This window comes from Gorilla gorilla, chromosome 2, assembly GCF_029281585.2.
Source record: "Gorilla gorilla gorilla isolate KB3781 chromosome 2, NHGRI_mGorGor1-v2.1_pri, whole genome shotgun sequence".
NCBI lineage: Eukaryota > Metazoa > Chordata > Mammalia > Primates > Hominidae > Gorilla > Gorilla gorilla.
Window position 1 is genome coordinate 141,919,408 of NC_086017.1, and position 17,195 is coordinate 141,936,602.

General features: G+C 39.9%; 1 protein-coding gene across 1 annotated transcript in view; it reads right to left on the minus strand.

Moving 5' to 3' along the window:
• Window positions 1–15,836, minus strand: part of PIK3R4 (phosphoinositide-3-kinase regulatory subunit 4) — a 67,591-nt gene extending 51,755 nt beyond the window's left edge. The window contains exons 1-4 of the mRNA XM_004036303.5: window positions 15,307–15,836; window positions 13,477–14,251; window positions 4,863–4,996; window positions 2,541–3,123 (exon numbers count right to left, since the gene is read on the minus strand). Of these exons, the coding sequence (XP_004036351.1) occupies window positions 2,541–3,123; window positions 4,863–4,996; window positions 13,477–14,209 (1,450 nt within the window). The 5' untranslated portion in view covers window positions 14,210–14,251; window positions 15,307–15,836. The remainder of the gene's footprint in view (window positions 1–2,540; window positions 3,124–4,862; window positions 4,997–13,476; window positions 14,252–15,306) is intronic.
• Window positions 15,837–17,195: the final 1,359 nt, after the last annotated feature.

Below are 17,195 nucleotides of genomic sequence, written 5' to 3' on the forward strand. Positions count from 1 at the left end.
GCAGACTGTTTGCCACATTTCTACAGTTGTCTATATCTTCTCCTTTCTCTTTCTGATGACCTACAAAGACTGTCTGATATTCCTCACCACTACAAAATAACTACTTCTAATTTCTGCTGTCACATTTACTATCAATTGTATCTGCTCTTCACTTACACTTTCTTCTCCTACCTTGCCTCCCACTTAACATATGTGTTTCTTAACATATGATCACACCGGTCAAAGACTGTACTCTTTTCCTTCTTAGCAGTGAATAGCACTGAACATAAAGTTTAACTACCTTAAACTTAAAATAACCTTACTTTTTCCTTGCTTTCCAACATCTCTGAAATCAAAATGTACCTTATGGCAGTTGAGATCTTTGAGTCAATCAAATACAATTATTCCCTTCATCCTAGGGTCCCACTCCCCACCCCTGCTAGGTTCAACAATGCTCTGAATAGAATAAAAATTTACCTCTAAGTAAGCAAGATGTAAATACCCTATAACGCCTGCTCGCCCTAAAGATGGAAAAACTCTGGGCCATATCCTGATAATATGTCAAAATTCTAGATGAATATCCCCACTTTAATGAGCAAACCTTTATTAGGAAAAGTCTCTTACTTTCCTGGGCACCTCTAAAGTCTGAGTAGATCTATGCTTATTTCCCCTTTTAAGTCCATAAACCACAGCACACTTGGAAGTTCACTTTACACAAATCTGTACCAGCATCTATGATATTTAAAAAATACTGTAAAGAAACAAATGTTGATTTTAAACTTTTATAATTACTGACACATGTATTTTAATTATATTTAACCATACACATTCAAATACACTGGCTCTATTTTAAAAGACCGCAAATTAGCCAGGCGTGGTGGCACACACCTATAGTGCTTGGAAGGCTACGTTTGGAGGATGGCTTGAGCCTGGGAAGTCAAGGCTGCAGTGAGCCATGATCTCCCCACTGCATTCCAGCCCGGGTGATCACATACTGGGCCTTGAAGAAATAACAATGCAAGGTGCTTGCACTGACCCTGGGTTATCACGGACTCTCACCATAAAGACCCAGAAGACCAAAGAAAAGCAGGATTGCTTCAAAACCAAGGTGTAGAGCAGGAGCTCTGAGAACTGAGAATTAGACCGGACACATTTGGGTCATGTTATTTAGTCTCTCCTAACCCCAGTTTCCTCACCTGTCATATGAAGGTAATATAACATCTAACCCTCAAGGTTGTTGCAGCTAACCCTTGCAACAACCTAGAGCAGATTTTTCAATAAACAGTAGCTATTATTTTTATGTGATAGCTATTAGTAACTGAGTGTCAATATGTTAATATGGCACCTCATCAGAACATGACCTGTTTAACACAATTGAGAACAGATTAAGATACACTGCACCAAAAAGTAGGATCATAAAATTCTGGTAAAGAAGACAGAGCTTGTTTTTAAAACTGATAAACTTTTATTTGATTTGATTTTATCTGGTTCAATTATTTATATTTGCCAAGTGAGTTACAACTATGCTTTGTTATAAATGATAAACTTTGATGTGTCTTAAGAGAAATCCTGGATTTCTGGGCCTGAAGTTCATACCTGTATGGTTATAGAAACCATAAATAAATAAATAGGCAGAGATAAACATAAATAAAAATATATGTATGAGGAAACATAAAAACACCTAACAATCACCAATCACTTTGTGGGTGTGCCTAGAGATAAGACCAGAATCCAAAGACCACTTTTCACATGTTTCATTAAAATAATGACAAGCAAATCATAAAATGAATGAACTACATTTCTTTAAAAAAAAAAAAAAAGACAATATCATTACCACACACGTACTATTTACAAAGACTTCAAAACAGAATCCCTGATTTCTATCAGATTATATTATAGAAATAAATTATATATATTCAGTGATATTATATATATTCAGTGATATTTCTCATGCAGAAATAAGCTTTCAGAATTAATTTGGGGAGCTAGAAACATGAATCTGTATCACCTGATTTTGAGTGAGACAGGCAAAACAGGTAGGTGTGTATAACACACCCACCTCATCACAAAGAAGATGTATATCCTAAACAGTACAGTAACTGGGAAAACAACCTTAAACTTCAGTAAGTTAGTATACTAGGTTCTTTCAACATCAAATTATCTAGCAAAATTAATCTTTTTCAGCAGCAATAGATTGTTGTATGCTAAAACTGACAGTCAAATAACCATATTTGTCAGAGAAACTTCATAAAGGCCTAAAGACACTAGATCAGAAGCACATACTTGTAAACATTAGTCTTATTCCAAGTCGAATGTAGTATTCCTAAGAAAACCACAAAATTCCATCACTTGATAATTCTGATCATTTCAAAAGTGAGAGAACACACAAACGTTGAGTCCCAGGAACAGAGTAACTAGAAATATTATCAAAATGTACACAAATAGTTCAAAGAGCAAAGTTCATACTTTCAATTCTCAAACAAATCAGAAAAACAAGCAGTATTATAGTCATTAACTTAAAAAATATCTAAGTGGCTAATATTTGGACAATAAACTCTTACCAGCATAGGCTAGTCTAACGATAGTAGCATCATCTTGGGCTAAGTGGGCTATGCCTGGCAGAATGTATTCCGGATAAATATTGATATCATTACGAGGAACCTCTTTGACGAGAGCAAGAACTTTGGTCAACGTCCTCAAGGCTTCAGCCCTCACCCTAGGAACAGAATCATTGCTGAAATGCAAAAGATATGGAGTAATACGATCCAAAAGGATTTCAACACTTAATCTTGGAGCCAAATGAAGAATAAGTTCCAAAGCAGCTAGTTTGGAATCACAGTATTTAAGGGTCTGTAGGCAGGATGTTATAACAGATACCAAGATAACGAGCCCATTTTCCTTAGGCTCTCCTTCGGCTTTTTCTGGCAGATCATGTCCACAGAGATTGTGAATAATGTTGCCCAAATCCTTCCGTATAACCAGAATACGCTCATCTGCAGAAAGAAACGTTTCCTTGGCAAACTGGGCCATGTAGGGCTGAAGAAAAGTGTAAAATATTTCAGGAAAGGCGTTGCCACGCTGCTGTTTTAAGTAATCTTCTGCCTCTAAACGTTTATCTGGCTCACGGTGAATCATCTGAGTTACCTATACCAAGGGAAGAAAAGGAATTAAAATAGATTTGAGAATAGAAAAGTAAACCAGATGAAAGCTACAAAGGCAATTTACATACAATTTAAAGGATCTTTCAGAACCTGACTGCTAAGTGATTTGTGACTCCATCATCCTAGAAAGCAGTAAAAAATTATATACAAATATATTACAGATGGCCCTGACACATAAAGAGGAGGTTATACCATGGCTCAGTATTCCCCATTTATTAAAATAGGGACTAATATATTGCTGTCCACAACTCAAAGATTCTTACAAACTTTTCTAAGTAGGAGATACCACTAAGAATCTGAGGAAAGCAATGGATCTCTTCCAGAGAAAAATGTATACACACAATTTTTGCATTAAAAAACGCATACAATTCTGGAAGGAATCACAGAACCCCTAAAATCCATTTACATATCCCAGGTTGAGTTACGGTTCAGAACCTTATTGCCACAAGTGCAAAGGAATCTGTGGTTTAAGTATAGTTCTAGGATCTAATCAGTAGGGGAATCAGTGGCTTAAAGTTTTCAAATAGTGTCAAAGAGATGTTAAATTCTGCAAACACTAGAAATGATACACCTAATTTGAATTTATCCTATGTTTTCTAGTATCATAGGGAAATAAATATTTTTCAATGCACAGAACATAGTTTAATCTTTCTGGGACACTCATAGGGTATCAGTCATTATTTAAATACAATATCACAAAATGTATTGAGTTATCTGAACTTTCTGTTTACAGTTTAAATAAGAGCTTAGTAGTGAACATGGGGGACTCAAATGTACTAAAAGAAAATGTTAACTAGTTAGAATTGCTTTTAGTTTGGACTAGGCCCTAAAAATTAAACAAATTCACTTATTTCGCAGTTAAGAAAATGTATGCCCAAAGACATGAAGTTATATAACCAAAGCAACGTAACAAGTATGTGCCATACCCAAAGACAGAACACTACACCAACTCCTCATCCAGTGCACTGTTCAATAAATATGGCCTCAACTGGCTTCCTCTGAAGCACCTCATTTTTTAATATTTGACATACTTAAGAGAAATTAAAATGTATTACATATCTCCCTACATAATTAAAGAATATTCTAAACACACCACAATCTTTTCCATGACTCAGAGTCATCACCACAATATCAGTTACCCTATAACTGACTTAGAAAAGATGCCCTCAAACAGTAACATAGCTATGTGGCTTAGGTGATCCCCCACATGACTCCTCATGCCCATTCTGCTATATTAATTTGTGCTTCTGTAGCTGCCTTTCCAGAACTGCCCTCAGCTTCATATATTGATACAAAGCTATTTGCTTCTATATGCAATGGCCCTGTATTGCTGTATTATATTCAAGTTGACATTTCCTGTCCCCTCCATTTCAAATGTCTGTCTTCTTCATCTCTTACTAGCAAGCTCTAGCCAGGACAACCTCTCCAACCCCTAGAAACTACCTTACCTCCTTCCAAATCTGTAAAAAGCACACTGAAGATTATAGTGGGAAAACAGGTAATAAATAGATTTTTTTTTTAAGTCAAATGAGCTCTGTGCCTGAAGGGGAAAAAAACAGTACATTCTTCCCTAACAAAGTAATAACAAAAGGCTGTTTATATTAGTCTATGGTGTTTTACTGCTTGATTCCAAATTTACAACATTCCAGAAATCTGATTAAAGCAAAAGTGGGAACAAGATCCTATTAAAAACTTTATGGCGAATATTTGTAGCATAGTTACCAATTCTCTGATACTGCGATCTTCAATTTTATTTAGCACTTGTTCAGGGAAAAAATGTCCATTTCTATAAGCCAAAAGTTGAGAGAGATCAAATAATGGTACACCTTCTGTAAAAAGCTCAGCTATCACACAACCTGAAAAATAGCAGGTATAATTCTGTTAGAAAAGAGATAAAAAATATCATGCAATATAGATTGAGAACTCAGACAGTTCATAAAACCCAAAATGCAAAACCCCAAAGTAAATGAAATTAAAAATTTTAATGCAACATACAACTACAATCAAGCTGACAGGGAAAATGTCTATTACCCGAACACTGGTTTCTAAAGTATAAAGTCAAAGAAGAGCCATACAATTTTTCTCCCTCTTAAAAAAACTTAAATAATTCCCCCGTTCTGTAATTTAAAATGAATGTATAGGCCAGATGTGGTGGCTCACACCTGTAATCCCAGCACTTTGGGAGGCCAAGGCCAGCAGATCATCTAATGTCAGGAGTTCGAGACCAGCCTGGTCAACATGATGAAAGCCCATCTCTACCAAAAATACAAAAATTAGCTGGGCATGGTGGCACACACCTGTGGTCCCAGCTACTTGGGAGGCTGAGGCACAAGAATCACTTAAACCCAGGAGATGAGGTAGAGAGAGGCAGAGGCTGCAATGAGCCAAGATCGTGCCATTGCACTCCAGCCTGGATGACAGAGTGAGACTCCGTCTCAAAAAAATAAAATAAAATGAATGTATATATGTAATATATACAATTTACATAGAGTGATAAAACAAGAAACTTTTTTTTTCAAGTATGGACTTACAGACATTAAATTCATAAGGAACTACTACTACAAAGTCATATCCGACAAATCATTTATTCATCATTAAACAGAAAGTTTATGCCCTAGGCACAAGCAGTACATAAAGCAGATAAAATCCTTGCCCTCATGAAGCTTTCATTCTAGGAAGGAAGACAGAAAATAAAGCAGTAAACAAACATAATATGTGAAATGCTAAAAAGTGTAGCTGTAAGATTAGGGAGAGGAAAAGAGAGATAACTCTCGTTTTGCACTTATATAATCTTCAAACCAGAAATTTTTTAAGTATCCACATTTCCAAAAGGACAACACAGTTTAACTGAAATCATTACATGACAGGCATTTAACAAGTCTAAAGAGATCCTTAAATAACCTCACCTCACAGCCTGTGCATTTGCTACTCCCTCTACCTAGAATGCTATTCCCCCAAGGATCCATGTGGCTTATACCTCCACCTCCTTCAGATCTTCAGGTGCTCAAATGTCACTCAGCAGTAAAGCCTTTCTTGATTGCCTGTTTAAAACTGCAGGCCCCACTACCACAACTATCCCCACACCCCTCACCGGACACATTCCCTTTTCCCTTTCCTTACTGTTTTTCCCCCATAGCAACAACTTCCAGGTTATATTTTATGTACAGATGCTGCTCTATTTACAATGGGGTTAGATCCCAATAAATCAACGAAAAGTTAAAAATATTGAAAGGTGGCTCATGCCTGTAATCCCACCACTTTGGGAGGCCGAGGCAGGTAGATCACTTGAGGTCAGGAGTTCGAGACCAGCCTGGCCAACACAGTGAAACCCTATCTCTACTGAAAATACAAAAAATAGCCGGGTGTGGTGGTGCACGTTTGTAATTCCAGCTACTTGGGAGGCTGAGACAGGAAAATCGCTTGAACCTAGGAGGCAGAGTTTGCAGTAAGCAGAGATTGGGCCACTACACTCCAGCCTGGGCAACAGAGCCAGACTCTGTCTCAAAAAAAGGAAAGAAAAAGAAAAAGAAATGGATTTAATACATCTAACCTGCTGAATTTTCCAGCTTAGCTTACCTTAAACATGATCAGAACACTTACATTAGCCTACATTTGGGCAAACACATCTAACTCAAAGCCTATTTCACAATAAAGTGATTCATCTCACGTAATTTATTGAATACTGAACTGAAAGTGAAAAACAGAATGATTGTATGGGTGCTCCAAATACATTTCAACTGAATGTGTATCACTTTTGCACCACGGTAAAATCAAAAAATCATAAGCTGAACCATTGCAAAGTGGGGACAGTCCCTATGTTTCTTCTTGTCTACATGCCCACTAGAACGCAATTTACATGAGGAAGGGATTTTTCTATTTTTCTCTATTCATTGAAAAATCTCCAGCAACTAAGTTCCTAACACATAATAAACACTCAATAAATTTGTTAATTTCTCTCTGTATAGTGTCACATTTTAGAATAAAGGACTTCGAAAAACAGCTATTAAAAACACCATAAGCAACAAGGAAACAGAGGACCTGAAAAATACAATTAAAATTAACCAGCTAATGTAAGTAAGTTTCTGAGCAAGTTTAAGGTAGGGTAAGCTATGAAGTTCAATAAGTTAGGTGTATTAAATGCATTTTGTATTTATGATATTTTCAACTTCTAATCAGTTTACTGGGATGTAACTCCATTGTAAGTTGAGGAACATAAGCGCATAAAATATAATCTAGAAGTTGGTGCTGAGGCGAAAAAACCAGTAGGGAAAAACACCAACTGGATCTAACAGATATCAACAGAACACTCCACCCAACAAAAGCAGAGTACAACACACACACACCTACATATATTGCCTGGCTTTGTCAGCTGTAAGAGCAAAGTGTCAAAGACAATCTAATGGCAACGAGCACTAGATAGAGGCTTCTAATATCATTCACTACACACTAAAAGAATTAGGATTCCTTAATGGCTGGTTTGAGCACTAAGGCAGGGTAAGTACGATATCTTATATCAAAAAGTAAAGAAATGCTTAAAAAAAAAAAAAAAGATGAGGACTGTCACAAGGACACAGGAATCAGCCTGAGAAGGCTCCTTCTCCCACTGGCCAAATCTGAGACAACTGGTGCACCAATATAATTAACAAGGTAATAAATATATACAACTGAAAAAAATTAAGAATTAGTCTATACCAATAATAAATAAATAAATAAATGGGGCAAAACAGAGGATCCTTGAGTACAGCAGAATGCTGAGGTCCTACTGTTGAATGTGGAGGAAGTATTTGAGTGGAAAAATCATTTTTGCAACCATCATAACAAAAATTCAATCAGGCAAGAATCATCAATGGATGCCAAATGTCAAGAGATAAACTGTGGTAATGGGCAGGATATTAGCACACCTTTTTTTGTTTGTTTTTTTGTTTTGTTTGTTTTTTTGGGACGGAGTCTCGCTCTTTCACCCAGGCTGGACTGCAGTGGCGCTATCTCAGCTCACTGCAAGCTCCGCCTCCCTGGTTCACGCCATTCTCCTGCCTCAGCTTCCCGAGTAGCTGGGACTACAGGCGCCTGCCACCGTGCCCAGCTAATTTTTTGTATTTTTAGTAGAGACGGGGTTTCACCGTGTTAGCCAAGATGGTCTCGATCTCCTGACCTCGTGATCCACCTGCCTTGGCCTCCCAAAGTGCTGGGAGTACAGGCGTGAGCGACCGCGCCGGCCTTTTGTTTGTTTTTTGATACAAGGTCTCACTCTATCACCCAGCCTGGAGTGCAGTGGTGTGATCACAGTTCACTGTAGCCTGGACCTCCTGGGCTCAGGTGATCCTCCCATCTCAGCTTCCCGAGTAGCTGGGACTACAGGCGTACACCACCACGCCCAACTAATTTTTTACATTTTTTGTAGAGACAGGGTTTCACCATATTGTCCAGGCTGGTCTTGAACTCCCAGGCTCAATAATCTGCCCATCTCAGCCTCCCAAAGTGCTGGGATTACAAGTTTGAGCCACCACACCAGGCATATTTGCACATCTTAAAACTTCTTCCCACAGGTTATTAGTTGCAAGGGATTGAAAAAAAATTAAAAACTATAAAGGGGAGACAATTTGGGAAGACTTTGACCAGATGATTAAAATTAACATCACAAACAACCATCATTTGTTTACAGATGTGACCCTGTGAAAATCCATCACCATCTATGCAGTATTCCTACTAAGTTATAACATAAATCTAATCATGAGGAAACATTAGACAAACTCAAAATGAGAAACATCCTATCAAAAAACAAAGGAATGGGTGACATAGAGAATGCATGTAAAAGCTGGTGAAAATTGAGTAAGGGCTATACTCTAGTTAACAGTAATGCACCTATGGCAACTCCTGATTCTGATATGGTACAACAGTCATAAAATGTCATCATTGGGGGAAGCTGGGTGAAGGATACATCACTATTCTTACAACTTCCTTTGATTCTACAATAATTTCAAACTAAAATGTACAAAAATTATTTTGAAAAATTAAGTGGGGGGAGGCATTCTTCAAAAAATGGCAATGTGATAATAACAAAAAGAAAAAAAGGCTGTAGAAATATTAAAGGAGGCTAAAGAGATATGACAACTAAATGTAATACCTGAACCCTAAACAAGGTCCTGTCCTGAAACAGGCAAAATGCTATAAGAGACATTATTGGGTCAAATACAAAATTAGAATAAAAAGTGTAATTACTGTATCAATGTTAAAATTACTGCAGCCATTAACTATATTGTGTTTTGTAACAGACTATACCTCATCTTAGAAAACACTGAAGGCCGGGCACAGTGGCTCATACCTGTAATCCCAGCACTCAGGGAGGCCAAGGGGGTGCGGATCACTTGAGGCCAGAAGTTTAAGACCAGCCTGGCCAACATGGAGAAACCCTGTCTCTACTAAAAATACAAAAAAATTAGCCAGGCATGGTGGCACATGCCTGCAATCCCAGCTACTCAGGAGGCAGCAGCATGATACCCAGGAGGTAGAAGTTGCAATGAGCCAAGATCGCGCCACTGCACTCCAGCCTGGGTGACAGAGCAAGACTCTGTCTCAAAAAATAAAAATAAATAAAAATTAAAAAATACATACTGAAATGTTTCAGGGTAAAGGGCCATGATATATGTAACTTATTTCATAAGGTTAGGGAAAAAATGGGGCGTGAGGAAGAAGAAAACGATACCAATGATACAGCAACCAGGGCAAAACATTAACAATAGGTGAATCTGGGTAAAGTGTATATGGGTGTTCCTTCGTTCTATTTTTATTTTTGCAAGTTTAAAAGTCTAAGTTTTTAAGGCTTTCAAGTTTGAAATTACAGTATTTCCAAATAAAGTCAGAAAAAAACACAGTGACATATGACTATTTATAACTAAATGGAGATTTTATTGACTGAATTGTGTGTCAAGTACCCCCTGCCTCCCCTCCTGCAAGTTCATATGTTTAATCTCCATACCTTAGAATCTAAGTGTATTTGTAGGCACAGCCTTTAAGGAGTTAATTAGGGTTAAAGAGGTAATAAGGGTGTGCCCTTAATCCAATATGACTGGTGTGCTTATAAGAAAGGACACCATGTATGCTCATTCACAGAGAAAAACCCATGAGGACACAGCCAGAAGATGGCTATCTGCAAGCCAAGGAAAGAGGTCTCAGAAGAAACCAACCCTGTTAGCTTGATCTTGGACTTCCAGCCCCCAGAACTGAGAGAAAATAAATCTTGTTTCAGCCACCATCTCTATGGTATTTTGTTATGGCATCCCTAACAAACTAATGCAGCAGTGAATTCATATTTATTTTCTCAAAACTTTTACAATTTTATTCTGAAAGATGTTATTGGGTGGTATTTCCCTGTGGAACAACTTGTTTAAATCGTCACTATCATCACTGAGTCTGTATCATTCAAATCTCAGCTCAAATGTTACCTTCATCAGAGAGGCCTTCCCTGACCATTTTATCTTAAAGTAGTGCCCTACCAGCCTTTTCAATATCATTCTGCTTGGCTATAACACATCACTAACCAAAATTAACTTTCTTATTTACTCGTTTATTCTATCTCTCTCCCCACTAGAATGAAAGCTCCATAATGGCAAAAGCTTAGTCAACTGTATTCCTGGCACCTACGTAACAATGGCTTGCACATAATATGCTCAAATGCATGTCAAAATGAATGAAAGATCTTCAGCACACAAGGCTATGCCTATGTATTGGACCAGAGGCAGAATATATACGGTAAGTCCTCAACGGTATCAATGGGTTCTTGGAAACTGCAACTTTAAGTACAACAACGTACAACAAAACCATTTATTTTCTCACCATTTCATTATAATGAAAACAACGACATTATTTGATGGACCTGCTTTACACTGTTTCACTTAAAGTAGCAGTTTCCAAGAGCCTATCAAGGACGTCAGGACTCGCTGAACACTTCTCCCAAACCAGCAGCCTGGAACCATGGATATCCATCAAGAGGGGAAAGTAGCACTCAAAACCCAAACATTCAAATCTTAAGAGCACTGGGAAGTGGACAGATGCCACCCACCTCTTTTTCAAAGGAACGGAAGGGCCTACCTTCAGCCAAAACAATGTAAGGCTCTTTGGTCTGGAAAAATAAATGCTGAGTGTGAATTTTGTTGAAGTTTACAAAACTATAATGCACAAAAAAAGGATAAATATAAGCTTATCAACCACTGAAATTTTAAACCTATGAATGATCCCCTGAAGTTTGAAAGTGACGCAATTCCTAAGCTAAAGGATTATATAACAATTAGTGAGTTTAAAATGTAAAAATGGTTCAAGAAAATTTTAATACACTGATCAACAAAACTGGAACTTTGATGGATTACATTTCTAACCTTGTTATACTGTATTTACAACCTTGAGGCTAACCCTATCTTATCAAAACATCTCTCAGTATTATCTTGGAACACAGATTAGTGAGCTGAATAGACCAACATAGGTGCAATCCTGAATAACATTATTCATTCTGGTAGATGAAATACATTCATTCATCAATTAATTTTCCTAAATAATCTAAAATTTGGCTCAATTTATGTTTTTTGTAATAAACCTACAAGCGAGAAAAAAATTAAGCCAAACCATCACAAAATTTACCAAAAATGGCACTGATGCCAGATTTCTTTTGAAGTCTATCAGAGTACCACTCTCAACACACTTCTCCTTCCTCTCTATCCCACAAATTCTTAAATAATCTGGAATCCATAGCTCAGCTTCATGTGGTCTGTGTATGTGAAATAATATATAGGAATGAATGCATGGTACATTTTTCTGGGGAAGGAGTCCATTGATTTCATTAAATTTTTTAAGGGTATCCAAAAAAGCTTCAGAATCACTTCTGTACAACCTTTCCCTGGCTACAATTACTACCTATTTCCTGATAACTCCCAAATCTCCATCTCTATCCCAGATTTCTATGCCCAAAAATTTATAAGCAACTGCTGGGTTAGGTGTGGTAGTTTATGCCTGTAATCCCAATACTTTGGAAGCTTGAGGTGGGATGACAGCTTGAGCTCAGGCGTTCAGGAACATTCTGGGCAACACAGTAAAATAGTCTCTACCAAAAATGTTAAAAAAAAAAAAAATCAACTGGGTGTGGTGGTGCACGCCTGCAGTCCCAGCTACACAAAGAAAGCTGAGGCAAGAGGATCATTGGAGTTGGAGGCTGAAGTGAGCTACAATTGCACCGCTGGGCACCAACCTAGGCAACAATGTGAGATCCTACCTCTAAAAAATAATAATAAATTAAAAATAAATAAAAATATAACCAAATACATGTTGTACATCTTCTCCTGAATACTTGGCAGAAATCTCAAACTTACCATATCTAAAGCAGACCTCATCATCTTCCCAACCTAACCTGTTCCTCCTCCTGTGTCTCCCTGTCTCAGGGACCAGCATCACCATCCACTCAGTTTGGTGGGCGAGAGAAGTTCCTGTGACTTCATCTTCCAATGACAGAATCCTAACAATTCTATCTACTAATTATCTCTTAAGCATTACCACTTCTCTCCACTCCTTCCAACTCTGCCACAATCTTAAGCCAGTCACAATCATCTTACCTGGACTGTGGCAGTTTTCTCCTAACTTGTTTTCCTGTCTTCCGTGTAGCTCCCCTGCAAAATTCACTCTCCATGCTCCAGTCAGGCCAGACCCTTTCTGATCTGGCCTGAGTTTGGGCCTTGCTTAATTCACACTGTGTTCCAGAAAACACATCAGTGCATCATGTTCTGGTCTTTAAGCTTCTGTATAGGCAACATCCTCTGCCTGAAACAAACTACTCTACGAAAGTTAACTCCCAATCAACTTTCAGGTTTCAATGTAAATATCATCTTTCTATTAAAGAGGCCTTTCTTGATCTCACCTCTTGACTCATCACCACCATGAGGACTAATTTAAGTATCTATGTGTTCCTATAGCAGCACCCTATGCTTATCACCACCACAGCAAACAACACCGTATTGAAATGTCCTTTTGCAATATCCACGGTCACTTTAAAATGGAAGCATTATGAAAATATATTATCCATCAATATCCCTAGCACTTAGGACAGTGCCTGACACATACAATAAAAGCAGGCAAGCAAATATGTTTATATGTTTGTGTAAATAAACTGCTGTTTGCATTTCCTAGGCATTTAAACATATCCAATGCAGGAATGCTGCCTCTAACTGAAATAGCATCTGAGGACAAACCAAGACATTAACTTTTCAATATCTGGTGACTAAAAAAAGCCACATTTCTGTTTAACAGTTAAAAGAAAAACACATGCTCCCTTAGCAAATGTGACCCACTCAAATACCTGCTGAAAAGATGTCCATTGCTCTCTTCAACTCTCCTCTTGTTCTCTGATTGCTATTTAAGTCTACAAGCGGAGTTGAAGGATCTCTCATATATTCTAACTCAGTGGCAAACATCCCACCATCAACAAAACGTTCAGGAGCAATATAGCAAGTTCTCCTCCGTGATGTGTCAAAGAAATAATTGAAATCTGCCGGGTTGTCTTCTGGAAGATAAGTGGGCTTAAAACTGGCAAAATCAGTTAGAAGAACCCAATTCCAACTGGTGACCATCACATTCTCAGTCTTGATGTCCCCATGACGAACTCCAGATTTGTGTGCTTGGTCCACAGCTGTCAGGATCTGGAAAGCAATCCAGCGCTTCTCAATGTTATTCAAGAATGGACGGGTACTGATGCGATCATAGAGATTGTCTCGCACATACTGCCTAAAGAGCATAGCTGCTTTCTCAGATGCTTTTTCTGATGCTTTCTGGAAAGGTAGACAATTCTGTGCAGAATTAAGCCTGATTTTCAGTTCCTCCAGCTCTTGTTTATAGCTGGTTAAAGGCAATGTGGGATCCTGAATTGCAAAAACCTTCACAACGACCAGGCCTTCTCGGTGCTTGGCTCGAGCAACTTTAAAAAACCGAGTACTCCCCAGGCTTTTATCATATTCGAAGTCATGAATATCTGAAAAATAACTCTCTACAGAAAGGATCTGGGAGGGAGCAATGCCAGCAAGCTGATTTCCCATAATGGCAAGCACCTCTGGGTCAGTAAGGTTAGGATATAATACCTGTTTAAAATAAAAACAAATGAAGAAAAAAGACAAGAAACAAAGAAACTGTGAAACACCATTATTCCATTATTTGCTCTCTTCCAAAAAGACAGATGCAGCATATTTCTCTTCCACTAACAGCACTGTACCTAGCCTTCTGGGGCAGCCTCTAAATTTCACACACATTTATCTAAAAAGACCATGTTATTTTCTCTAAGAAGACCTTGTTATTTTACCTAAAAATATCCTGCTATTGTGCATCGCCATTTCCAGGAGCTGAACTATATCTACATAGGCCTCTTCAACTTTAAGCCAAAAATGATAGTTTGTGTTATTTTCTCATATTTAAATTTAAAATATTAATGAGGCTTTACTATGTGTTCCGTGCTGTGCTAGGGGCTATGAGAATCACAAAGTTACCATATGACATAGTTCTTGTCCAAGAATCTGTAGTTTCTTGGAAATAAGAAAGAGACACATTAAAAGCTTAAAACTGGCCGGGCGCGGTGGCTCACGCCTGTAATCCCAGCACTTCGGGAGGCCGAGGCGGGCGGATCACGAGGTCAGGAGCTCAAGATGGGGCTGGCCAACATGGTTAAAATCCCGTCTCTACTAAAAATACAAAAATTAGCCGGGCGTGGTAGTGGGCGCCTGTAATCCCAGCTACTCGTGAGGCTGACGCAGGAGAATTGCTTGAACCCAGGACGCAGAGGTTGCAGTGAGTGGAGGTCCCGCCACCGCACTCCAGCCTAGGTGACAGAGCGAGACTCCGTCTGTCTCAAAAAATAAAAAGAAAAAAGAAAAACAGAAAACTGAAAAGGCCAAACTAAGATCTAAAAATTCAGTTAACTCCTGTACACTTCCTGCCTAATTCCAGTGTGCCCTCTCACCCAGCTAAAAGAAGGTGCAAACTTCGCTGGTCTGCAACAAGAAACCTTGCCAGAGATGTTAAAGAAAAGTAGACCAAAGTATACACTAGCTAAACGTACCCCAGGGTTCTGCTAACTCAGGTTTTGCAGGAAATAAATGCCACACATATACACACACGACCTTGAGCACACATAAACATTTACCCTAGGCCTCGGGAAAGTGTCAAAAATCGTTCAGAGGCTCACAACGAGGTCATAGTAGACTACTTCGGGGACGGGACGGGAAAACGCGTCAGCAGCGGGGAAGTTGTTTCTACGAAGCGTCTTTCTTCATAGACAGGAGATGGGCTGTTGGGGGAGGGGCGCAGAAAAGTCCCGATCTTCAGGAACCCCGGTGGTCCTGAGAGGAGAACTGGGAAAGCTCTCGGGGTCTCAGCAGAGAGAAGAAGCCACGCTAAAGAGTCTCCACAAGTACCCGGGATTTGACCCCTCCAGCCCCCTAACCTGCCCTGGGGGCCATGCGTTCCCGGGCCTCGTCTTCCTCTAGCGCGGATCGCTACACCCTTCCGAGCCCTCCTCGAGGGCCTCACCACCGGGCGGGGGGAGATGGAACCCGGGAGAGAAGTGGAGACCGCCAGTCCCAGGAAAACACTACACTTCAGCTGCTGCAGCCCCAGCAAACGCCGAACTCCCGGGAAAGCAACCAGTCTGACCTCACTTCCTGTCGCCGAGCGGAAGTGACGAAAAAGAGTGAGCCTTGAGGAATTGCCAGGGTAGGAAACTGGTTGCTAGGAAACTAGGGAAGGCGTGGTCTTACTTTGGGCGAGTCTACAGGGTGAAAATGATGCTCTGACAAAGATCTATTCCCCGTCCTGCTCTTCTACCTTTCATTCACGAACGCTGAGGTTTCTGACATCCCCTAGAATCTGCTCAGACACGCCTTCACTCCCAGGACAGCAGAACAGAGTTAAGAGAACTCAAGAATATTTAGGAAAACTAATATATCCCAAGCTGGATTTTTAGAGTTCTGGTGAGATATAACTTACATACCATAAAGTTCACCTGCTTAAAATGTACAAAGCAGTAGTTTTTAATACATCTATCGAGTTGTGCAATCATCCCTATAATCTGATTTTAATTTTTTTTTTTTTTTTTTTTTTTTTTGAGACTGAGTCTCGTTCTGTCGCCCAGGCTGGAGTGCAGTGGCGCGATCTCGGCTTACTGCAACCTCCACCTCCCGGGTTCAAGCGATTCTCCTGCCTCAGCCTCCCGAGTAGCTGAGACTACAGGCGCCCGCCACCACGCCCGGCTAATTTTTTTGTATTTTTAGTAGAGACGGGGTTTCACCGTGTTAGCCAGGCTGGTCTCGATCTCCTGACCTCGTGATCCGCCTGCCTCAGCCTCCCAAAGTGTTGGGATTACAGGCGTGAGCCGCCGCGCCCGGCCTTTTTTGTTTGTTTTTTTTTTTTTCTTTTGGAGACAGTCTGGCTCTGTCACCCAGGCTGGAATGCAGTGGTGCCATCTCAGCTTACTGCAAACTCCACCTCCCGGGTTCAAGCGATTCTCATGCCTCTGCCTCCAGAGTAGCTGGGACCACAGGCACGTGCCACCACTCCCAGCTAGGTTTTTTTTTTTTTTTTTTTTTGAGAGGGAGTCTCGCTCTGTCGCCCAGGCTGGAGTGCAGTGACGCTCTCTTGGCTCACTGCAAGCTCCGCCTCCCGGGTTCACGCCATTCTTCTGCCTCAGCCTCCCGAGTAACTAGGACTATAGGCGCCCGCCACCGCGCCGGGCTAATTTTTTGTATTTTTTTTTTTTTTAGTAGAGACGGGGTTTCGCCGTGGTCTCGATCTCCTGACCTCGTGATCCACCCGCCTCGGCCTCTCAAAGTGCTGGGATTACAGGCGTGAGCCACCGCGCCCGGCCGCTAGTTTTTGTATTGTTAGTAGAGATGGGGTTTCACCATGTTGGCCAGGATGGTCTGGATCTCCTGACCTCAAATGATCCGCCCGCCTCGACCTCCCAAAGTGCTGGGATTACAGGTATGAGCCACCGTGCCCAGCCTGCCTGATTTTAAACATTTTCATTACCCCAAA